General features: G+C 47.0%; 1 protein-coding gene across 1 annotated transcript in view; it reads left to right on the top strand.

Annotated features, from left to right (window-relative positions):
• LOC115097484 (translocating chain-associated membrane protein 1-like) overlaps positions 1-25,697 on the top strand; it is a 233,511-nt gene that overhangs the window by 156,547 nt on the left and 51,267 nt on the right. Inside the window, exons 4-5 of the mRNA XM_029613374.1 lie at positions 4,133-4,249; positions 4,353-4,411. Of these exons, the coding sequence (XP_029469234.1) occupies positions 4,133-4,249; positions 4,353-4,411 (176 nt within the window). The remainder of the gene's footprint in view (positions 1-4,132; positions 4,250-4,352; positions 4,412-25,697) is intronic.

Here is a 25,697-nt window from a genome sequence, read left to right as displayed (position 1 = left end):
ACTGGATTGCAAGCATGCATTCGCTTACTAAAAACAAAGAACAGCTTCAGATACTAGAGGATTACAACTCTTTGTCATGTTTAACACAAATGCTCGAGGCCTACCTGTTTCCAAGAGGGCTCTATCAACTTGGATCACGAACTGCATACAATTTTGCTACCAGGTACGTGCTATGGCGGCTTCCATAGCTCACCTGCGTGACGTGCCCATTCTGGACATTTGCAAAGCTGCAACCTGGTCCTCACTGCATACCTTAACCACTCATTACCGCTTGGACAAACTCACAGCAGCCGACGCTAGCATGGGCACGAAGATTCCGGAAGCGGGCACCTCCTAACTCAAGAATGTAACATAGGACTGTCTGCAGATCTGCTTCAATGTCTTGAGTGCACGAAGAAACTCTTCACATACCTCAAAACATGTCGCTCAAGTCGCTAGCTGAGGACTCCCAGATAGCATGGCTAATTCATGCTGCTTATCTATGGGAAAAGAGCAAGTTTGCTTACCGTAAATGGTGTTTTCCGTAGATAGATGAATTAGCCATGCTGACCCTCCCGCCTCCCCAGACAGTCTTGGTACCATCTAATCTGCTTAATCACGGACTGAGGAGACTCAGAGAAGCGGGGGAGGTGCCAACAGGCACACACTACAGCAAGACTCGGAACTTTACTTTGAGAGCTGCCCCACCTACAGGACCGGAGGACATCCTAGACAGCATGCAATCCCTAATATTTGCCAAAATTGACTACTGCAGCGCTCTCCTCACCGGCCTACCCAGCTCAACAACCAAGCCCTTACAGATGATACAGAACTCCGCAGCGAGAATTTTGACAAGCACCAACCAGAGAGACCATATTACGCCCATCCTCCGTAATCTACACTGGTTACCAGTCAGTCACAGGGCTCTACACAAATCTCTAACTCTAATTCACAAATCAATTCATAACCTCCTCCATCTTGACCTCGAATTCCCACTCAAACTCCACACTTCCAACAGACCAATGAGAGAAACCTACAAAGGAGCACTACAAGCCCTGCCATCTAAAGCCACACGACTCATCTCTACCAGGGACCGAGCTTTTTCTACAGCAGGTCCAGCCATCTGTAACAACCTCCCCGCAGAACTCAGAATGGAACCGTGCCTACCAACATTTAAAAAAAAAACTCAAAACTTGGCTCTTCTTACAAGCCTTCCCTGATCCATCAAACTTTCACTAGATAACTACTCAGCTTATGAATATGGAACTTCGCCCCTTTAATATTCACCTCATTTACTAGTTTGCTACCCTAATAAGTTAACTAGCTCTAGACCAGGCTCGGACATTTCACAATGTATTTAATTTAATACCCTCTTAAGGCTTCTCTTTTTCCAGCTGAATCAGCTTCCAAGTTCAAGGTCCTTGTTATTATGTAACTTTTTGCTTCTCTGCTTTTGTCTCCGCTAATTATAAAAAGTTGTTCCTTATGTTACGTTATGTTATACTGATCTACCCCTGTTCGATGTAAACCGACCTGATATGGTATTCAACCTTGAAGGTCGGTATAGAAAAATGTTAAATAAATAAAATAAATAAATTCATCTGTTATCTACGGAAAACATGGTTTATGGTTTCTGTCACCAGTAAGAGCAAACTTGCTCTTACTGGTGACAGACACCTCTACCAAAAGGTGGGAAATGCACACTGGAATTGTTTGAACGCAGGGCTTCTGGACTCTGATTTGACAGTAACTCTCTTTAAATCTACTAGAGTTAATAGCAATCAGATAAGCTCTATCAACATTAGTGCATCTCCTCTAGGGAAAGAAATCCTGATTCAAACTGATAACCAGTTTGCCATGTTTTATGTTAACAAGTAAGGAGGAACAGAATCATGGTCTCTCTGCCAGGAAGCACTAAAAATCTGTAATTGAGCGGAAAGAAACTGAGCTATTCTATATGTAGGGATCTTTGTTTTGGGTTTTTATTTTTCCTGGGAATTTATCAAGGTTTATTATGACAAAAACGAACATCTGTGGGAAAAAATGACCTATTTTTCCAGGAAAATATCATTTATTTTGGTTGATAGAAACCAAGACTGTAAACAATATTAAACAGATTCTTCCACTCATTAACTCGACAGCATCCCCCTCTCTAGCATGTCCCTTTCTACCCCTGCCTCCATCAAAAATATCCCTTTCTTTCCTGCTCCCTTCTCCCCATCACAATAGCATTCATCCTTATCAGTAGTGGCTCCAGACTCTGCTTTCCTTCAGCAGCATAACTGATGTCTCCCATGCTCTGCAGCGCTGCACTTCTGCTTTTGTGCAGGGCCAGGGAATCTGCCAGGCAGTACTTCCAGTGAGTGAGGGGTCCATTAGAAATACCATATCAGCGGCCCCAGTAGCAGGCCACTGATGTGGTGTTTGTAATGGACCCCTGCTTGGGAGGATGGAGAACTTGAAATTAAACATTGATGGCACTAGAGAGCAAGCACTTTCGCTGGTGGGAGATGGGACTTGAAATGCAGCGCACACTTTGGCTCTCTCTCTCTTGCTTCTGGCTGTGAGTTTTCTGGCTCTTTCTCTGTAGGGAGCCTAAGAAATCTCTATATCTTCTTCCCTTCTATTTCCTGTTGAAATCACAAGCAGATTGTGATAAATTGCAGGAAGACCTTGTGAGACTGGAAAATTGGGCATCCAAATGGCAGATGAAATTTAATGTGGATAAGTGCAAGGTGATGCATATAGGGAAAAATAACCCATGCTATAATTACACGATGTTGGGTTCCATATTAGGTGCTACAACCCAAGAAAGAGATCTAGGTGTCATAGTGGATAACACATTGAAATCGTCGGTTCAGTGTGCTGCGGCAGTCAAAAAAGCAAACAGAATGTTGGGAATTATTAGAAAAGGAATGATGAATAAAACAGAAAATGTCATAATGCCTCTGTATCGCTCCATGGTGAGACCGCACCTTGAATACTGTGTACAATTCTGGTCGCCGCATCTCAAAAAAGATATAATTGCGATGGAGAAGGTACAGAGAAGGGCTACCAAAATAAGGGGAATGGAACAACTCCCCTATGAGGAAAGACTAAAGAGGTTAGGACTTTTCAGCTTGGAGAAGAGACGACTGAGGAGGGATATGATAGAGGTGTTTAAAATCATGATAGGTCTAGAACGGGTAGATGTGAATCGGTTATTTACTCTTTCGGATAGTAGAAGGACTAGGGGACACTCCATGAAGTTAGCATGGGGCACATTTAAAACTAATCGGAGAAAGTTCTTTTTTACTCAACGCACAATTAAACTCTGGAATTTGTTGCCAGAGAATGTGGTTCGTGCAGTTAGTATAGCTGTGTTTAAAATAGGATTGGATAAGTTCTTGGAGGAGAGGTCCATTGCCTGCTATTAAGTTCACTTGGAGAATGGCCACTGCCATTGGCGGTGGTTACATGGAATAGACTTAGTTTTTGGGTACTTGCCAGGATCTTATGGCCTGGATTGGCCACTGTTGGGAGCGGGATGCTGGGCTTGATGGACCCTTGGTCTGACCCAGTATGGCATTTTCTTATGTTTCTTATGTTTTGGAAGGGTTTCCTCCTCTTTTCAAAGTTTCTTTTTTATAGTTGTTTCATAGTGGGTTTTTCTTACTCCATTACTTTGACTTAAGGATACTGGCAAGTGCCTAGTCTGCACCTCTTTATAAGGAGGGATAATGTCATTGAAAAGTTTGTGGTTCTTTGTCTCATAAACCAATGTGTCTGGAGTGCTCTAGCAGGGTTCAGGAAAAGGAAATTTCTGTATAGGTACAAATAGGATAGAAAATATAAATGGCAGGTTTATAAATAACAGAAGGGCAACATTAGTGCACAAACAAGTTAAATTGCAAGGTGATCTGAAGGCTATCTTAGCATTAAAACTTGATATCAGATAAGAACTGTAAGGCCTATCTGTTCTGCCTAGCCCCTTCAGTTGCTCCTTTGTTATACTACTAAACATCACCTTTAGCCATTGTAATAAAGTTGATTCATATGTTTCTAGTGAGTAAAGGACATTGGTATCACAAATGTTTATGAAACTAATTGACAGATTGCTTCATATTTATCTAATTAAAAATCTAATGGTTTTTGATTTTCCCTTTTTCTTCAGAAAATTAACAGACGTCTTCATTTGTCAAAAACAAAACACAGCAAGTTTAATGAATCAGGGCAGCTAGCTTTTTTCTATCTATTCTCATTTGCTTGGGGAACGAGCATTTTAACTGCAGTAAGTAAACTCCTTTTTTTGTTGTATTTGTATTGTATTTTAATGAAAATGTAGTAGAAAAATGATTTCTTAAATGTGAATATTTTTTTCCTTTCCATTTCAGGAGCCTTTTTCAACAAACCCTACCCTCTTGTGGGAGGACTATCCCCATATTCACATGTTGTAAGTAATTTCCAAAACGCTTGGCTATATTGTGTGGCTATCTTTATTTATTCTGGCAATACTAGGTGAGAATTTTAGGTCAGATTCACTGTGCAGTGTGTAATGCTTGGTCAGATTGATGTTCCTCTTGTGTACTTTAGTAGAATTGGCTTCAGTTTTTACTTTTAAATCCTTTTCTAAGATGAGGACTACATGGTGTCTGTTTTTTTTTGTTTTTTTTTTACCTCGAATATTGCAGCTGCACATATACACCTTTTCTTTAATGTTGCTTACAATATGCCCTTACAGCAAAGCAATAAAATCTGCATATCCTAATTTTTTTGATCTGATGATTGCAAAAGGAAATTTCCTATCCACATAAAATAGGTAGAATTGAGAGAGTGAAAAATTCTCCAGTGCTCACCACCAATAAAACTAATATATCTAGTATGCATGCCTTATACATGGGGGAAAATTTTTTTTCTCAGACTTGTAAAAACTGATGTAGCCATTGATGACATGCAGTGAAAGTGAAACACCAATGCTTGTTTAATTCCCTCCCATGTGCTTACTGAACAGGGGGATTCACTCTTGCTGTTCCTGAGGCCCAACACCCTCACTAGATTCCAGGGGTTTGTTCTGAACTTGGTGGGGGCAAGTGAAGCTTAACTTCAGAGCCCTTGACTGTAGGTCTTTATGTTGAATTTTCAATAATCACTCTGGACAAACAGAATGGGTTTCCAACAAAAAATAAAACTTTACTTAAAGGACAAAATCTTCAGTGCCAGTAATTTAAGACTGCATTTTTCTGGGAGATGAATCCATAACATCACAAAGGTTGCATCCACAAACATATTCAGGGTTCCTTCAGGTTGAGTTTCTTCGGGTCACTTAGTGATAACAATAGAGTTTCTCCTAGGACAAGCAGGATGGTAGTCCTCACATGTGGGTGACATCACCTGATGGAGCCCGGCCCGGAAAACTCTTGTTAAAGTTTCTAGAAACTTTGGCCAGCAGACGGAGCATGCCCAACCTGCTAAACTGCATGTCCACGCGAGGTCCCCCTTCAGTCTTTTTTCTGTGGTGCAGTTGCCTCGTGGTCTGTGGAGCTCCAACTCTTCGATTTTTTTTTTGGCGATTTTTTTCGCTTTTTTTCCTGATCCTCGTCTGGCCCCCTTCGCAGTCCATTCCTCCTTGGTATGGTAAGCCTTTCGGTGCATTTTTTTCCAACTTGCAGTTGATTCCCGACTCCCCATCCCACGGTGTCCGTCAGTCATAGACCACATGTCAGGTATTTTTTATGGCGTTGACCGGTTTTCGTCGGTGCTCCCAGTGCCAGCGGACCATGTCCATCACGGATCTGCACAAGGTTTACATCCTGTTCCTGGGGGCCTCACACGACGTCCGCAGATGCCATCTGTGCGACCAGATGAAACCCACGGGGCGTTGGGTGCGCCTCGACAAAATGGAGACATTTTTCGGGACCTTACGTCCTCCACGCCTTTGTCGGTCTCTTAGATACCCAAGGATCGCAGAGAGCCATCTGAATCATTCCCTCTCGCGACCCCCTTGGCTAGCACCTCCAAGGACTGGGCAGAAGGAGATCGACCCTCGATGGCCTCACCACTCTCCCGGACCTCAGGGTCATTGACTTCCTTGGCAACAGGGAAAAACCGAGGCGAGCATCGGAAGCAGTTCCTTCAGCACTGGCACCAGTCACTGTCTAAACATGGTTGTGGGATGACATCGATCACTTAGTTGCCATCGAAGCGGCACTGGTCATCGGAGGCCCCATCCTTCGGTGCCTCAGTAGCCCGAAGTGTTCCCCACTGATACCGGTGCAAGATGCTGTGCCTCCTTGGGGACCTGAGGATGAGCTGGCGATGCCTCATCCCCCCTCCATCTTCAGTCTTGGCCACCCAGGAATTCCAGAAGGAGTTGGACCACAGGGTGCAATCGGCGGTGCTGAAAGCACTGCAAAGCATTGAGCTGCTGGTGCCACCGGCCCCCATACTGGTGCCCAAACCTCCATTCTCGATGTTAGCCCCTCTGCTGGAGCATCTGGACGTCTTTCTTGGCGCCCTATTGACGCAGCCGGTGCCCAAGGGGCCCTCAATGCCTTCCACTGGAGCGGTCCCGGTTCTCGGGTCCTCCAAGGAGGAAGATACGGCTGGTACCATATTCCCTCGCCCAAGGTTCCCCGAATTGTTGCAAGACCCCTCCAGCTTGCTATGGCCGATACTCCCCTCAATGCCGGGGGATCCATCGGTGCCGTCGCTGCCCTCAGAGCCCAGGGCCGATGCCCCACAAGGCCCTCGCTCTTGGTGTCCTGGCCCAAGTGAGGAAGAAGGTCCTTATGACTCCTGGTGTGACGAGTCCACAGACTTGTCATCAGACTATTCAGATGACCCCCTTTTGGAAACACCCCCCCCCCCCCCCCCCCCCGAGGAGCAGTGCCAGTTGCCACCCGAGGGCTTATCTTTTTGCGGGGTTTGTCCGGGCCATGGCCGAAGCCATCCCCTTTCAGCTTCTTATGGAAGATGACATGCACGTCACAAGATGCTGGAAGTTCTCCAGTTCATCGACGCTCCTAAGGAAATTGTGGCGGTTCCGATCCACGATATTTTCAAGTAACTCCTCTTCTGCATGTAGGAACACCCCATCTCAGTCTCCCCAGTTAACAGGAAGGCCGATGCCACCTAGTTGGTGCAACAGGTCCTGGGATTTGAGAGAAGACAGCTCCCTATCAGTTGGTGGTCGTGGAGTCTGCCTTAAGGCGCAGCTTCCCATACCCATGCCTCCTTCCCTCCAGGATGCGAGCGTAGGAAGTTGGACGCCATAGGGAGAAACATTTTTCAGGGCACCATGTTGGTTGCCCGCATTGCGGCCTACCAACTCTAAATGACTCAGTACAACCAAAATCTCTGGAAGTTAGTCTAGGATTTTGCAGAAGTCCTTCCCCCAGCAACAACAGGAAGCCCTTGCTGCCATTGCCTCACTGGACCTGTATGAAGGAAAAAATGAGGTGCATTCCGCCAACTATGTTCTTGAAACTGCAGCCCGCTTAGCCACTGTGGGCATCAGCACTAGAAGGATGGCTTGGTTTCCGGCCTTTGACCGCATCCAGAAGTCCAGGTTAGGCTCGCCGACCTCCCCTGTACAGGTAAGAATCTGTTCAGGAATAAGGTCTGAGACGCGATGGCACAGCTGAAGGACCATCATGATATTCTCCAGCAGCTATCCACTAGTGCCTCAGAAGGGCCGTCCTCAGCAAGGAAATCCTCCAGGCAAGGTTCTCGTAAACCTATCGGCAGTGGAAGTGCTACCCTCCGGCTGCTCAGACTCGCCAACCTCGTACCGGTTCCAGGGATTGTCCCCACTAGCAGCGGGCCCCTAGACTCCAACCAGCTCCCCCGCCACGGGCTTTTGACTGGCAGCGAGGGAGCATAAGTCAGTTAGCAGTTACTCTGGTGACTGAGCCCCCAGTTAGCGGCAGGCTCTTCTGCTTTGCCTTTCACTGGGAAGAGATAACATCGGACCGCTGGGTCCTCTCCATCGTCTGCCATGGGTACCGTCTGCCTTTCAGCCGGCTCCCAGAAACCTCTCCTTCATGTCCATCTTGCGGTTCATCCGCCCATTTGGCCGTTCTTCAGACGGAATTCTCCACCCTCCTTACAGAAGCGCAGTGAAACTAGTCCCTTGTCATCAGCAGGGCCAAGGGTTCTACTAGAGGTATTTCCTCATTCCAAAAAAGAATGGCAGCTGCGCCACATTCTCGACCTCAGGGCGTTGAACAGGTTTCTCGTAAGAGAAAAATTCAAAATGGTCTCTCTGGGCACACTGCTTCCATTCCTCCGAAGAGGAAACTGGCTTTGCTCCCTCAACCTCAAGGAGGCATATGCACACATTGCGATTGTCCCCAGCCGCAGGAAGTACCTCCGCTTCATGGTGGGGAATGCACGTTTCCAATACAGAGTGCTGCCCTTTGGTCTGGCATCGGCCCCCTGCGTCTTCACCAAATGCTTAGAGTGGTGGCTGCCTACCTCAGGCATCGCTCGGTCCATGTATTCCCATACCTGGACGACTGGCTGGTCAGGAGCGACTCACGCTCCGGAGTCTTGAAAGCTCTGGCCTTGACGGTTCAGACCCTGCAGACTGTGGGTTTCCTTATCAACTTCCCCAAGTCGCACCTCTTTCCGACCCCTCAGCTGGACTTCCTAGGTGCCAGGTTGGACATGGTGCAAGCAAAAGCTTTCCTTTCCAGGGACTTGGCAATTACCCTTGCTTCGCTGGCCACCCTTGTCCGCAACAGCAAAGCGGGTGCCAGCCCGTCTCCTGCGCCACATGCTAGGCCACATGGCGGCCTCCATCCATATGACTCTCTTAGCCCTCCTCCGTATGAGGAACCCACAGTGGGCCTTGCGGTCCCAGTGGCAGCAGGCATCTTAAAATCTAGAGGCTCTGGTCACAGTCACGGGCCCAGGGCCCCTAGTTGGCCATTTTCATGTGGGGGTCTCCTTCAACTGAAGCCCCCTCTTCAGCCACTGCAGCTTCCTGGGTCCTTAACGTTGTTCTGGCAAGACTGATGTGGCCTCCCTTTGAACCTCTGCAGTCCTGTGACCTGAGGTTCCTCATCTGGAAAGTCATATTCCTGGTTGCGATCACTTCCGCTCACAGGGTCAGTGAGCTTCAGGCTTTGGTTACGTATGCATCATACAAGAAGTTCTACCACGACCATGTGGTCCTGCGTACGTATCCTAAGTTCCCGCCCAAGGTGGTGACTGATTTCCACATCAACCACTTGTTTTTCCCCACCTTCTTTCCGAGGCCACATTCCCACCCTGGGGAACGTGCTCTCCACACCCTGGACTGTAAACGGGTGTTAGCCTTCTACTTAGATCTCATGGCAAGCCACAGACGGTCCACCCAGCTCTTTGTGTCTTTTGATCCCAACACGCAAGGTGCAGCAGTGGGTAAACAAACCCTTTCGAACCAGCTGGCAGATTACATTGCCTTCTGCTATGCGCAAGCAGGCCTTCGGCTAGCCGCCAGAATGAAGGCTTACTCTGTATGGTCCAAAGCAGCATCTGTGGCTGAGATTTGCCAGGCTGCACCTTGGAGTTTTCTCCACACGTTCGTAGCTCACTACTGCCTTGACAGGAATAGCCATCAGGACAGCGCCTTTGGTCAGTCCGTCCTGCGCATCCTGTTCCAGACCTGAACCCAACTCTCTCTACTCATGCTCCTTGTGGGACCAGACCGCCCCCTGTTTTTCCCACAGTGCCTCAGTTGTGTTGTGCCTGTTGGCACGTTGTTCGGCCGCTGTTGGTCTCTGGTTGAATGGGGCAGTCTGGAGCTCTGTACTGGAGCTCTGTACTCACCCACATGTGAGGACTACCATCCTGCTTGTCCTAGGAGAAAGTGCAGTTGCTTACCTGTAATAGGTGTTCTCCTAGGACAGCAGGATGCTAGTCCTCAGGAATCCTGCCCGCCGCCCCACGATGTTGGGTTTGTTTTTCATTTTTTGCTTGTATTTTTTAGTATATTACGAGACTGAAGGGGGACCTCGCATGGATTCGCATATAGTAGCAGGCTGGGCATGCTCAGTCTGCTGACCAAACTTTCTAGAAACTTTGACAAAAGTTTTCTGTGCCGGGCTCCATCGGATGATGTCACCCACATGTGAGGACTAACATCCTGCTGTCTTAGGAGAACACCTGTTACTGGTAAGCAATTGTGCTTTTCCCTTATTCTTTGGGACAATCCTTTTTACCTGAAATCCAGTGTTCTTTGCTGTTTTGGTCCTTTCTTGTTATAGCAACTTGGAGAAATTCATTGTGTAAAATGTTAGCAGAAATAAATATATTTTACCAAGACCTGAAGCTTTTAACTGAAAGAACATAGGAGGGGATTATTTTTAAGTGAGTTTTTAACTGAGGCATTCAGAACTTAGAAACATAGAAATGAGGGCAGAAAAGGACCAATAGTCAGTCCAGTCTGCCCAGCAAACTTCCCATATATCAGTCGGTGCTGCTTGACATGCTTTGCTTATGTACTTGGCTGTAGAAAATGTCTTGTTTGTCCTTATGTCTGTGCAGCAGTACCCCAGACTGTTTAAAAACAAAAAAAAACAACCCACCTAACAACCATCCTAACAACCATCATGGGTCATGTTGGTTGTCTCTGAATCCAAATTCCTCTTTCCTGTCGTGTAGCCAGATGGACTCAGAACAAGTGGGTATAGTGTGCTCGTGCTAGCAGTTGGAGACTGATCTGACGTCAGCACGGGTACATATACCCCCACAGGAAGTGAAGCTCTTCAGTAATTTCCGTCTCCAAAGCAGTTTGGAGAGCCTGCACGCTCGCTGAGTGTGTTTCCAATCTACTTTCTATTTTCTTCTTCTACTTACTTAACTTCTACAGAACATCGAGCCCCGCACTCCTGCAGTGATACCAATCGGTCCCTCCCCCAGTTGAGTTTCCCGAGGTGATTTTCGTGATCCCTCGGAGGTTTAGGCCTTGGTCCGGTGGCCGAATCGCGGCAGGGACCAAGCCCCCGAGCAGGAAAGGCTTGGGTTGAGCTAAGAGGCGCCTCTGTCCCGGCGTGGACTTGGGAGGCAGCGGGTGCATTCCTCAAGCACGGCAGTGAAGGTATTTCCCCTCTCCCCCCACAGCCGGAGACTGCCCGGGTTTCAGCCGGGAAGCGCCGAGGATCAGGTAAGGCGCACAACATTTACTTTGGTCTCCGAAGTTCGAGGATCGGTGGCGTTGCCTGTAGGCGGCACGCTGCGGAGGTCGCCATTTTGTTGGCCCTGTTCAGGTATTGAGCGCCCATGATAGGCACCTGTATTGAGCGTGTGTTTAGCGTGTATTGCTGACCGCATATTATTGAGCGCATATTGGGGCGGATTTTCAGAGCCCTGCTCGCGTAAATCCGCCCAAAACCGGGCGGATTTACGCGAGCAGGGCCCTGCGCGCCGGGAAGCCTATTTTACATAGGCCTCCCGGCGCGCGCAGAGCCCCGGGACTCGCGTAAGTCCCAGGGTTCTCCGAGGGGGCGTGTCGGGGGCGTGTCGGGGGGCGGGCCCGGTCGTCGCGGCGTTTCGGGGGCGTGTCGGCAGCGTTTTGGGGGCGGGTATGGGGGCGTGGCTACGGCCCGGGGCGGTCCGGGGGCGTGGCCGCGCCCTCCGTACCCGCCCCCAGGTCGTGGCCCGGCGCACAGGAGGCCCGCTCGCGCGCGGGGATTTACGCCTCCCTCTGGGAGGCGTAAATCCCCCGACAAAGGTAAGGGGGGGTTTTAGACAGGGCCGGGTGGGTGGGTTAGGTAGGGGAAGGGAGGGGAAGGTGAGGGGAGGGCAAAGGAAAGTTCCCTCCGAGGCCGCTCCGATTTCGGAGCGGCCTTGGAGGGAACGGGGGTAGGCTGCGCGGCTCGGCGCACGCCGGCTATACGAAATCGATAGCCTTGCGCGCGCCAATCCAGGATTTTAGCGGATACGCGCGGCTCCGCGCGTATCTACTAAAATCCAGCGTACTTTTGTTTGCGCCTGGAGCGCAAACAAAAGTAGGCTATTCGCGCTCGTTTTAAAATCTGCCCCATTGTGTTTAGCGTATATTGCTGACCGCATATTATTGAGTGCATATTGTATTTAGCGTATATTGCTGACGCGTATTATTGAGCGCATATTGTGTTTAGCGTATATTGCTGACCGCATATTATTAAGCGCATATTGTATTAAGCGTATATAGCTGCTGCTTATTATTGTGCGCATATTGTTGAGCGCATATTGAGCGCATATTATAGTAAGCGCCTGTTGTATTAAGCGCATATTGCTGCCGCATATTATTTAGCGCAATGGAACAATTGAATGCCCCGGTGTCCCCGACGGCGGCGCCTCCTGATTCCGGCATGAAAGCTCTCGGCCTCTGCTCAGCATGCCAGCTCAGAGCCACGCACAGCGAGGAGCCAGACTCCCTTTGTGCCCAATGTGAGGAGGCAGTGGGAGCCTTGGGCCAGGACCAGTCTCAACCGAGGTTTGTTGACAGTTCCCCAGGGGCCACCCCGGATCTCGCAGGCAGTCTCGAACAACCTGGAATCCCGGGGGATCTGGTACCCCGACAGCTTGAGACCACCTCCATTTCCTGGGTGGATCTCTTTAAGGGGATCCATGCCTTTGTACAGATGCAATCAGCTTCCCGTCCAGGCCCTGCTGCTCCTGTTGCTGCTGCTCCTGTTGCTGCTGCTCCTGTTGCTGCTCCAGCGGATCCTGCCCTTGGACCTTCGCGCCCTTATCGTGGGCGAGCACACCCGCCTCCGGGCAGTCCGGTTCAGGCGGACCCTGATGTCTCGGAGACCGAATCAGAACCCTCCGAGGAAGGGGAACTTCCCTCGGGGATGGAGCCATATCGAACCATGAGGCGGTTCTTTCCCAAGGAAGATCTCTCCGACCTAATATCTCAGTGCCTGGCGGAGTTGGATATTTCAGGGCCCAGCACTACGGTGCCGTCTACACAGAAACCACTGCTGGAAGGTCTTCGTCCTACAGCCCGCCATTTTCCCTTCTTGCAAGCTGCACAGCAACTGATAGATCTGGAATGTACTGCACCAGCGGCCTCATTCAAAGGGGGGCGGGGCCTGATAGGCACGTACCCCCTGGATCCGGCTATCAAGGAGATGCTGGCATGCCCTCAGGTGGACGCCTTGGTTAGCGCGGTGGTCAAGCGCACTACCATTCCAGTTGAGGGGGGGGGGCGGCCCTCAAGGAAACTCACGACCGGTGACTGGACGCCATCCTGAAACAGACATTTGAGGTGGTAGCCCTGTCTTTGCGAATTGCACCCTGCTGCACAGTGGTGACGCGTTCCTGTTTGTCACAGGTCAGGAACAATGCTCCGGCGGCAGACATGGAGTTCGCGCTCTCGTTCCTCACGGATGCTGCATCCGACCTTGTCCGTACAACAGCCAAGGGGATCTCATCTTCTGTGGCTGCCAGGAGGCAGCTCTGGATACGGAATTGGGCAGCGGATGCTCCTTCGAAGACACGCCTCACCAGAATGCCCTTTAGGGGTTCTTTCCTGTTCGGCAGCGACCTTGATAAACTGGTCAGCACATGGGGTGCCTCTCCTATACCTTGACTGCCGGAAAACAGGTTCAAAAGGAACCAGCGTGCCTTTCCTAGGCCTTCCAGAGGCAGAAGCTCCCAACGCTTCATTCCCTATAGGGGTCGCTATCAGGCACCCCGACCTCAGGCCAGGAACCAGTCCTTTCGGCCCAAGCAGCAGAAGAGGGGAGCCGGCTCGGGTTCAGGCCCCCGGCCGTGCCTCCCAATGAGATTCAGCCGATCCATCTGGGGGACGGGGCCATAGGGGGCAGGTTAACCCTCTTCTACCCCAGATGGGTCGAGATTACGTCGGACCAGTGGGTCCTCGCCATCATCCGAGAGGGTTACTTTCTGGACTTCCATCATCTACCTCCGGACAGGTTTGTGGAATCTTTGTGTCCGATCCACAAGAAGGCCGCATTGGAAGCTACCTTGGTGAGGCTCCTGTCCTTGAAAGCCATAATCCCGGTACCTGCACAGGAAATGAATTCTGGGCATTATTCCATTTATTTCATGGTACCCAAGAAAGAGGGCACTTTCCGGCCCGTATTGGACCTCAAGTCAGTCAATCGATACTTACGGGTCCCGAGGTTTCGCATGGAAACTCTGCGCTCAGTCAAGAATGCAGTACAGCCAGGAGAATTCCTCACGGCCTTGGATTTACCAGAAGCCTACCTGCATATCCCGATTTACCAGGATCATCAGCGCTACCTACGCTTCAAGGTGCTGGGACGCCACTTCCAGTTCCGGGCGTTGCCCTTCGGGCTGGCCACGTCGCCGCGGACCTTCACCAAAGTGATTGTGGTGGTAGCAGCGACGCTCAGACGGCAAGGAATCCTTGTCCATCCCTTCCTAGACGATTGGCTGATCAGGGCGAAGTCGCGAGAGGAGAGCCCTCGGGCAACCAACAGAGTGATCGCCCTCCTGGAAAGCCTGGGATGGGTAGTCAACCTAAACAAGAGTTGCCTACAGCCTTCCCAATCTCTGGAATATCTGGGAGTCCAGTTCGACACCCAGGCAGACACAGTCAGTCTCACCACCAAGAGAAGATTAAAACTTCAGACGCGTCTTCGGTCCTTGATGAGAGCCAGTCGGCCCACAGCTTGGGATTACCTGCAGGTTCTCGGTCTCATGGCATCCACCCTGGAAGTGGTACCCTGGGCAAGGGCCCATATGAGACCTCTACAACGCTCCCTGCTCTCTCGATGGAGCCCCAGCTTCCGGCATTACTCCATGCATTTACCTCTACCGGCCAGAGTGCGGACTCAGCTATGGTGGTGGTTGCAGTCCAACCACACGAGCAGGGGGTCAAAGATGTCCGCCCCCACGTGGACTCTGCTCACCACAGATGCCAGACTGAGCAGATGGGGAGCACACTGCGAAGAACTCACCGCACAAGGGTGGTGGAGCAGGGAAGAGTCGGGGTGGAACATCAACCGACTAGAGGCACGGGCAGTCCCGTTAGCCTGCCTGCAATTTGCTCACAGACTGAGGAACAGAGCAGTCAGAGTGATGTCAGACAACGCCACCACGGTGGCTTACATCAACCGACAGGGCGGAACCAGAAGCCAACAGGTGTCCCTCGAGATAGCCCTGCTGATGGCTTGGGCAGAGGCGAATCTTCAGGACATCTCCGCCATCCACATCGCCGGAAGGGACAACACCACGGCAGACTTCCTCAGCAGAGAAAGCCTAAATCCGGGGGAATGGCAGCTGTTCCCCACAGCCTTCCAGATGATTGGGGATCACTGGGGGATTCCGGACATGGACCTACTAGCGGACAGGTCCAGTGCTCAAGTACCCAGATACTTCAGCCGCAAGCGAGATCCGTTCTTTCAAGGGATCGACGCCCTGGTTCAGCCATGGGCTCCAGGGGCCCTGCTATACGCCTTTCCTCCATGGCCCCTGCTGGGCACCCTTATCCACAAGATTCAGAAGTACCGGGGCCTAGTTCTAGTGGCGCCAGACTGGCCAAGAAGACCCTGGTACGCGGACATGCGAAGATTACTGGCAGGGGAGCCCCTTCCCCTGCCGCCTCTCAGGGACCTGCTACGTCGGGGTCCCATCCTCCACGAGGATCCGGCTCAATTCTCTCTTACGGTCTGGCCATTGAGAGGGCTAGGCTGAAGAAAAGAGGTTACTCGGAGCCAGTGATAGATACACTCCTCCGAGCTCGCAAGTTTTCCACATCCCTCACCTACGTAAGGATCTGGAGAGTGTTTGAAGCTTGGTGCGACACTCATGGCACCAATCCACATGCGACTACTATCCCTATTGTTTTGGATTTCCTGCAGGATGGACTTCAGAAGGGTGTCTCCCTCAGCTCCATCAAGGTTCAGGTGGCTGCGCTGTCTTGCTATGGTCCCAGGAGGGATGGCAAGGCCATTGCCACGCATCCAGATGTTTCTCGCTTCCTGAAAGGAGTCAAGCACATTTGTCCGCCACTGAAGTGGCCAGTGCCTTTGTGGAACCTCAACATAGTTTTGGATTTCCTCGCGGGATCCACCTTCAGACCCCTTTGGGGCCTGTCTCTCCGTTCTCTCACTTTGAAGATGGTGTTCTTGCTGGCTGTATGTTCAGCACGCCGCATCTCGGAGCTACAAGCACTGTCTTGCCGTGATCCTTTTCTCACAATCACGCCTGAGGCTATCCATCTTCGCACAGTTCCATTCTTCTTGCCTAAGGTAGTCTCACAATTTCACCTCAACCAGACCATATCCTTGCCAACTACGGCAGGTCTGAAGAAATCAGAAGGGCGTTTGCTACGCCATTTCGACATTGGCTGATTGCTGCCCAGATATCTGGAAATGACAGAAACAGTACGAAAGACTGACCATCTGTTCGTCCTGCACAGCGGGAAGAAACAAGGAGAAGTGGCCTCTCGGCACACCATCGCCCGCTGGATTAAAGAAGTCATCAGAGCGGCCTACGTAGAGGCCGGGAAGTCACCGCCTCTACAAGTCAAGGCCCATTCTACCAGAGCCCAAGCAGCATCTTGGGCAGAATCTAGGATGCTGTCGCCTGCAGAAATATGTAAAGCGGCGACATGGTCCTCCCTCCATATCTTCTCCAGGTTTTACCGTCTGGATGTCCAGGCCAGGGAGGATACAGCATTTGCGAGGGCGGTCTTACACGGTCCTCAGGCAGCCTCCCGCCCAGTCCGGGAGTAAAGCTTTTGTACATCCCACTTGTTCTGAGTCCATCTGGCTACACGACAGGAAATGTGGAGATTACTTACCTGATAATCTCGTTTTCCTTAGTGTAGACAGATGGACTCAGCATCCCGCCCAGCTGCCTGTAGTCATTGGTTTCACCGATGCAAGGTAAGCCTTATCACTTCTTACATGAGTGCGTCCACTCTGCCAGGTGTCGACGGCTTCCGGTTGGGAATGCTGGCGGTTTCCAGCTACTATCAATCGGTCAGGGCTATCCTGTTTTCACTATTTTTCTTTGATCGTCAGTACACATATATCCATAACAGCTTTTGCAAGGAAGATTACTGAAGAGCTTCACTTCCTGTGGGGGTATATATACCCGTGCTGACGTCAGATCCGTCTCCAACTGCTAGCACGAGCACACTATACCCACTTGTTCTGAGTCCATCTGTCTACACTAAGGAAAACGAGATTATCAGGTAAGTAATCTCCACATTTCTCTACGCCTCCCTTCCCCCTCCTTTGAAGCAGAGAGCGATATTGCAGTTGCATGAAATGCATCAAGGCTTATTGGTTAAGGGTAATAATCCCATGCATTCTGTTAAGGGTAGTAACTGCTGCTCTGTGCAGGTTACCCCCATGCTTATCATGGGGCCCTCTTGGTCTGAATCCATTTCCCCTTTTCCCCTGTTGTTGAAGTAGAGAGCAATGTTGGAGTTGCATCTAAAGTATGAAAGCTAATTGATTGATTAAGGGTAGCAAGCGCCACACCAACAAGTTATCTCTCTGCACACTTTCTTAGTTTCCTTTAGGACTTGGCTGTAGAAACAGGCCTATGCTTTTTCCCTTATGTCTGCGTATGTCTCCCAGACGACGAAAGTCAGGGCCCTTGGTTGTTATCTGAATCCATTTCCTTTCTTCCCCTTGCCGTCTAAGTGGAAAGCAATGTTGCAGTTGCATTAAAAGCATCAAAGCAGAATCGAATCTGGAGGCGTGACCAAGATGGCGGCAGTAGCGTAACATGATCGTGGTGGTGGTTTTTTGAAAAATTCTCTAAAAACGAATTATGCCGGCTAAAAGGAAGGGCAAAGTGAGGGTATATCCCTCCAGGACTTTGCCCTTTCCAAAGCAACTTGAAATCACCAAATTGATGTCTAAACCTGGGAAAACCCCGGCGTCCAAGGATCCTGATGTGCCAAGCGGCATGGGAGAACCACCTGACCCGACAGAGGAGGTATCGCTGAGCCCTGAGCTTAGGAGGCCACCAACGCAGAGAGAAGGCGGGGAAAGCTCCAAGGAAGGAATAGGAAGTGATTTCACTTCCGTCCTTAGTGCCGGAGCAGGAGGAGGACCAACGGAGGAGAAGCCGCAAGTCATGGAACACCTGGTAGAACAGCAATCCAAGAGTGCTTCTGCAATTTTAGTGGCGAACGGAGGAAAATCATCAAATGCGAGTCATTCCACCGGAGGGAGTGCTGAAGAACCCAGAGCCCAAATCGCAGCAAGTACAAAAACCAGCTTGTGGCCCCCCTTACTCGCCCGTCTGTCGTGACCTTAGACAACCTATGGTACTTGATGGCTGGGTTAGCCCTTGAAGTGAGACTATTAAGTGTGAAATTAGATCAAACATCTTTGAAACAACAGCAAGAGTTGGGTGAGACCCAACGGGAGGTGAAAAAAATAACGCATAGACTTTTTGAATTGGAAACAAAGGACAAGAAGACACAGGAATTCAAAGCGGCAGTAGTAAAAGATAGAGACGCTTGCCAAGCATCTAGAAATATTAGAAAATAATGCCAAAAATATGAATATGAGTTTTAAATTTTCCAAGAGTAATAGGGGAAATTCCCTTTGTGACTCTTAAAAGATTTTTCATAGGACTGGGTTTTGCAAATGAGAAGATTCCTGTTATTAGTACTTGTTGTTTTTTACGAAGATATAGAAATGTGAAAAGAGAAACCAATGAGCTGTTAAAAAATAATTTAACAAATTTTCTTGAGGATTCAGATATGGTTGTGCTGGATAAGGGTACGCTCTTGGTCTGCCTAGTTTCCACTTATGAAGTCAATAAAGTAATAAAAACATATTTCAGGAAATTCCCAGTAAAATATTTGGATATCTCTATAAAAATCTTTCCTGATTTGGCTTTGGTTACCCAATTAAGATGAAAGAAATTTCTTACTCTTCGCCAAGAAGTGATTGATTTGGGTTTTACATTCTTGTTACGTTTCCCATGCAAGTGCATGGTGAAAAAAAGAGATGAATGCTATCTTTTTCTGTCCAGATCAGTTAAAAAAAAATATTTATAGATTCAAAAAAACTCAGCCCATCAACCCCTGTGTTGTGATATCAAGAAAAACCAGGTATTGCTATGCTTGACCATCTTATTTTTGAAAGTGAAATATGTTAAAACTCCCTTAATTCTGCCTCTTGACTTAGAATAATTGTTAGTATAAGGTAATTCGTATTATAAAAGTGAAAAATAATAATTTCTTTTGGAATGTAATGTTTGTCATTTGGATTCTGGTTTTTGATTTAAAATTTTCATGGAATTACCTGATGTTTCTGCTACAAACGTTTTGTTTGATTTTTAAAATTGAAAAACTGATAAGGAATTTTAAAAAAAGCATATTGGTAAAGGGTAATAATCTCCATGCCTTCTGCTAAAGGTAGTAACCGCCATACCAGGAAGTACCCCCTTCATGCTTATTTCCGTCCTCTAGCCTTTAGAGATCCACAGTATTTATGCCATGCCCCTTTGAACTCTTTGACTGTTCTCTTCACCACCACCACCTCTGGAAGCGCATTCCAGGCCTCCCTCACCCTCTTTGTGAAGAAATATTTCTTGATGTTGGTTCTGAGTCGTGTCCCGTCACCCCCCCTCCCCCCCCCCCCCCGAGTTTCATTTCATGGAAAAGGTTTGAAGTCCATACAATATTGAAACCTTTTAGTTATCTGAAAGTCTGTCATATTTATTTAAAGATTTTATATACCGACATCCGTTTGCACATCGTATCAGTTTACATATAACTTAGAACAGTGATAGCTTGTGTATCATTTAGGCATGGCCTTTACAAAGAACAAGAAATACATGAAAACGGTTAAATATTAAACAAGGGTGTAGCTTAATTGGGACAAGAAGAATAAAAATTATGAACAGAGAGGCTATGTACAAGTTTCAAAACCATGTTTGTTGTAATCAATGAGTTTTTAGGGGGACAGAGGGGTAGAATGCATAGACTAAGGAGGTACTGATTAATTTTGAGGAATTTACATAAGGTTCGCTTATAAAACATTTATCCAAACATTCGGAGCGATTGTAATTTCGGGAAAACCTTTCGGTGTAATCTAAAATTATGCAGCGAGGTTTTTAGCAATTGGTCACAGAGGGGGTAGATATAGAAGGGAAGGCTTGTAGGAAAAGCCAGGTTTTAAGTTGTTTTTTTTTTTTATTTGGGAGTAGAGGTTTCAGTGCATAGGTCAGGGGGCATGGAGTTCCAAAGGGTGGGGCCAGCGAGAGAAAAAGCTCTGTTTGTTGTGGAGATGAGTCTGGTAGATTTAATCAAGGGAATGCAGAGAGTTCCTCGGAGGGTGGAGCGTGTTGGTCTTGTGGATGTACGAGGAAGGAGCGGAGGGTTGATCCAGTGGGAGTGCTGCTTGTTAATGCTTTTGTGAATGAGGGTAAGAGTTTTGTAGAGGATATGCGACTGTATCGGTAGCCAATGTAGATCAATCAGGGTTGGTGTAATGTGATCCTTCTTTTTAGAGTTTGTGAGGATACGTGCTGCAGCATTCTGAAGGAGTTGTAGAGGTTTAGTGTGGGTAGCAGGGAGGCCAAGTAGAAGAGCATTACAATAGTCTATTTTGGAAAAGATAATAGACTGCAGTACTGTACAGAAGTCAGAGAAATATAGCAGGGGTCTGAGTTTTTTAATAGTTTGTAGCTTAAAGTAGCAGTTGCTGAGGACGGATTTGATAAAGGGTTTAAAGGTGAGTTGGTTGTCGAGTAGGACACCCAGGTTTCGAGTGTGGGTAGGGAAGGTAGAGGAAGAGAAGGAGGGAGAAATAGGGGTTGATGGGAGTTTTAGAGGAGATAAGGAGTTCAGTTTTTTGAGGGTTGAGAGCCAAGTGCATGCTGGTGAGAAGCTGGTTGATAGAGGCAAGGGATGCTTCCCATTTTTGGTGAGCGGTCAGAAAGGAATCTGTGAAAGGGAAAAGAATTTGCACGTCATCTGCGTAGATGAAGTGTTTGATACAAAGGTTAGTAAGGAGGGTGGTGAGAGGGAGCATATAAATGTTAAACAGGGTGTAGAAGAGAGGAGCCTTGGGGGACACCACAATCAAGGCTGACAGGGTTGGATTCTTTCTTATCAGTGAAGACTGTATAGTGACTATTTTGAAGGTGTGATTTTATCCAGGATAGAGCAGTTCCAGAGATTCCAATACTGATAAGAATGTTGATAAGGATGTTGTGATTAACAGTATCGAAAGCTGCAGAGATATCAAGCATGGCAATGAGGTAGGAATTGCCGGAGTCCATTCCTTTGATTATGATGTCTGTTAGGGAGAGGAGTACGGTTTCAGTGCTGAGGTGTTTCCGAAAACCATATTGTGTGGATGGAAGGATATTGTGGTGTTCTAGATAGTCGGATAGGCGAGAGTTGACAAGTTTTTCAAGGACTTTGGAAAGGAAAGGGAGATTGGAAATGGGTCTGAGATTGGATAGGTTAGCGGGATCAAGGGAGGGTTTTTTTAAGGATGGGCTTGACTACAGCTTGTTTTAGAGAGTTGGGGACTGTGCCTTGTTCTATGGAACGGTTCAGGATTTTAGAAAGAGGTATAGCTATAGTTTTGGGAATAGAAAGTAAGAGTTTGGGTATAGTTTCAAGGGGGTGGGAGGAGGGTCTTATCTTTTTTAGGATGTTTTCTATTTCAAGGGAGGAGGAGAGTTCAAAGGATGAGAGTGAGGCAGAAATGTTGGAGATGGGAAGTGTTACATTGTCAGTGTTTGGAGAGAATTGAGCAGTGATAGAAGACACTTTATTCTTAAAGAAAAGAGCCATTTCATTGCATCGTTTTTGTGAAGTGGGTTATTTTGGTAGTGTTGGATTGGGTCTAGTGAGGTTAGAAATCAAGGTAAAAGAGGGCCTTGGCGTTATATTGGAAGAGGTGAATTTTTTTCCTTCCTTGATCATATCTTCCCTGCACTCCTCTCTTCCAGGATATACATATTCAGATCCTTCAGCCTTTCCTCATAGGTCTTATGATACAGACCCCACACCATTTTTGTTGCCTGTCTCTGGACTGCCTCCATCCTGTTTCTCTTTTTTTGAGATACGAGCTCCAGAACTGAACACAATACTCCAGGTTACCTGTACATGGGCATTATCATCTCCTTTTACTTACTGATTATTCCTCTCTTTATGCAGCCCTGCATTCTTCTGGCTTTAGCTATCACCTTATCACATTGGGGATCTGAATATGGAGAAGCAAACACTATCATACCAAGATCCCTTTCTTGGTCTGTGTACATTTATTTATTTAAAATCTTTTCTATACTGTTTAGTAGAATACCGTCACAACGGTTTACATATAGGCACATATAGTAAATTGTACATGCAACTGTTCCTATTATTAGTAATGGAGGTGCCTGATGATCTCGGTAACATCGTTTCATAATAATGGCTAAGAGTTTAGTGATGATTAATCTGACTTGTGACTTAAGATAAAGACTGTTAAATTATACATTTAATTTAAAAGGTGCAATAGACAAAACCATGACATACATACATAAAATGTCCTAGTGCTCTATGAAGATTTTATGTGTACAGCTTTCAGCGTTTTTCTCTTTCTTGCTCTCTTTATGGAAAGGCTTCTCTAAAGAGCCATGTCTTTAAGCTCTTTTTGAACGTCTTGAAATCTCTCTGTAGTCTTATCTCTATGGGCATGGTGTTCCATAGTAACGGTCCGGCCAATGATAGTGCTCTTTCTCTGACTTGAGTTAGTTTTGCAGTTTTTACTGAGGGGATGGTTAGGAGGGCTTTGTTGGCGGATCTCAGGTTTCTGTTAGGGATGTGGACGCGGAGTGCTGTGTTTAGCCATTCAGCTTTTTCGTCATGGATTAGTTTATGTATAGTGCAAAGGGTTTTATATTTTACCCTGTATTCAATTGGCAGCCAGTGTAGATCAGCTAGTGTTTGTTATATGATCTTTTTCTTTTTCCTGTCAAAACTCTTGCGGCTGAGTTTTGGAGTATTTGGAGTGGTCTTAATGTCATGTACGGTAATCTTAATAGTAAGGCATTACAGTAGTCTGCTGGCAAATATTAAAGCTTGTAAGACAGTTCAGAAGTTAGTTTGATTTAGTAACGGTTTAAGTTTCCTGAGGACCATTAGTTTGGCATATCCTCCTTTGACTTTTAATGATATGTGTTGTTTGAGGCTAAGTTCTGTGTCTATTATTACACCAAGGTTCCGTACTTTCTCGGCTATTCCAATTTTCTGATTGTTTTTTAGTAGGATCGGGGATTGTATGATTGTCATGTTTTTTCGTTCAAGATGGAGGAATTCAGTTTTCTCTATGTTGATGACTAGCTCCATTTGGTTTAGTAGCTGTTTAATAATGTCAAGGTACATGATTGCTAGGTTTAGTGTTTTTTCCAGTAAGTCTTCGATTGGTAGTAAAATCTGAATATCATCGGCATATATGTAGTGTATGATACCCAGTCCAGCTAGGAGATGGCACAGTGGAAGTAGGTAGATATTAAAGAGTGTAGCTGAGAGTGCTGATCCTTGTGGTACGCCAGTTACTAGATTTATTTTCTCTGACAATGCGTTTTTTATTTGAACTTGATAATATCTGTTACTTAGGTATGATCTGAACCAGGCTTTAGTTTTTTCCTTTAATCCAATTTCATCGAGTCTATTTAGCAGTATGTCATGATTTACTGTGTCAAAGGCAGATGATAGGTCGAGTATTAGGAGGATGTAATGTTTCCCACTGTCAAAGCCTCTCATTATGCTATCAGTCAATGAGAGTAGTAAGGTTTCTGTGCTGTAATGTTTGCGAAATCCGTGCTGAGAAGGGTAGAGTATATTGTTGTTGTCAAGGTGTTCAGCTACTTTTTTCTGGATGACTTTTTCTATTAATTTTGCTATTAGTGGAAGATTTGATACTGGTCTGTAGTTACTCAGTGTAAGTGGGTCACTGTTTTTTTTTCTTTATAATTGGTTTAATTATTGCACCTTTTAGGTTATCTGGAAGGGATCCTTCCTCTAAGGAGAGGTTTATGATTTTTGTTAATGTGGGGGCGACTATGTTGGCTAGTTTTTTTATGTAGTTTGTTGGTATGGTATCAATTACATGTGGGGCTGGGTTTATCTTTTTTAACATGGTTTCAACTTCAGGTTCTGTTATTTCCTCAAATGTGGACCAATGTGTACTGTCTCTTATGTGCATTTTGATTTCTTGTTTTGTTGTTTGAAATTTTGTGTTTGAGGTTTCTCCATCACATGCAGCTCTTTTGGATTATCACATCCCAGATGCATGATTCTGCACTTTTTGGCATTGAATCCCAGCTGCCAAATCTTCGACCACTCTTCAAGCTTCATTCTCTCTACTTCTTCAGGCATGTCCACTCTGTTGCAGAACTTAGTATCATCCGCAAATAGACATACTTTACGTTCTATCCCTTCCTCAGTGTCGCTCCCAAAGAAATTGAACAGAACCAGTCCCAACATCAATCCCTGTGGCACTCTACTTAACATAGCTCTTTAGAGTAGGTTCCATTTAGTATTACATGCTGTCTCCTATCGGGCAACCAGTTTATAATTCATGCCACCATCTTGGTGCTCACTCCCAAGCTTCTCATTTTATTCACAAGCCGCCTATGCAGGACCGTATCAAAAGCTTTGCTGAAATCCAAGTAGATCACATCGCGTGCTCTTCCTTGATCTATTCTCTAGTCACCCAATCAGAAAATTCAATCAGATTTGTGTAATAGGATCTTCCCCTGGTGACTTCATGTTGCCTTTAGTCTAGAACCCCCACCACATTGTAGATAGATCATTATCCTTTCCTTCAGCAGCATTTGCATTAATTTTCCCACCACTGATGTGAGGCTAACCGGCCTCCTCTTTGCTACCACTCTTGTGAAGCGGGACCACCACTGCTCTTCTTCAATCCCATGGCACCACTCCTGTTTCCAGGGATCTATTGAAAAGGTTCTTCAGCGGACCTAACACATCTCTGAGCTCCCTCAGTATCCTGGCCTTGTTCACTTTGTTTGCTTAGTTCTTCCCATACATTGTTCTGAAAATGGAGTTTTGTCTACCCCACCCCCATGTATGATCTTGTCTACCAGAAATGGTCTTTCTCCAGGGTCTTCTTTAGTGAACACCGAACTGAAGTATTTGTTTAATATTTCTCCCATTTCATCACCTTTATCAACACATTGTTCCTTGTCACTTTTCATTTTCACTAAATCATTTCAGACCTTTCTTCTTTCTCTGATATATCTGAAACATGTTTTATCACCCCACGTTACCTCTTTGGCTATACTTTAAGAACATGCCATACTGGGTCAGACCAAGGGTCCATCAAGCCCATCATCCTGTTTCCAAAGGTGGCCAATCCAGGCCATAAGAACCTGGCAAGTACCCAAAAACTAAGGGTATTCCATGTTGTTATTGCTAGCAATAGCAGTAGCTATTTTCTTAGTCAACTTAATTAATAGCAGGTAATGAACTTCTCCTCCAAGAATGTATCCAATCCTTTTTTAAACACTGCTACACTACACTAACCACATCCTCTGGCAACAAATTCCAGAGTTTAATTGTGCATGGAGTGAAAAAGAACTTTCTCAGATTAGTTTTAAATGTGCCACATGCTAACAGATTCACATTTACCTGTTCTACAACTCTCATGAACACCACCAACTTCCAGCACTCAAACTGTAACCACTTTACCTAAGAAAAGGTAATACTGAAAATATTACACCAGGCCTTAAAACTCCAATACTCCTGTTAGGAAAACAGGACAAGCCAGGCTGCTATA

The sequence above is a fragment of the Rhinatrema bivittatum genome, chromosome 8, assembly GCF_901001135.1.
Source record: "Rhinatrema bivittatum chromosome 8, aRhiBiv1.1, whole genome shotgun sequence".
Taxonomy (NCBI): Eukaryota; Metazoa; Chordata; class Amphibia; order Gymnophiona; family Rhinatrematidae; genus Rhinatrema; species Rhinatrema bivittatum.
Note: the sequence above shows the minus strand (reverse complement) of the source record. Positions and strands in the feature narration are given on the sequence as shown.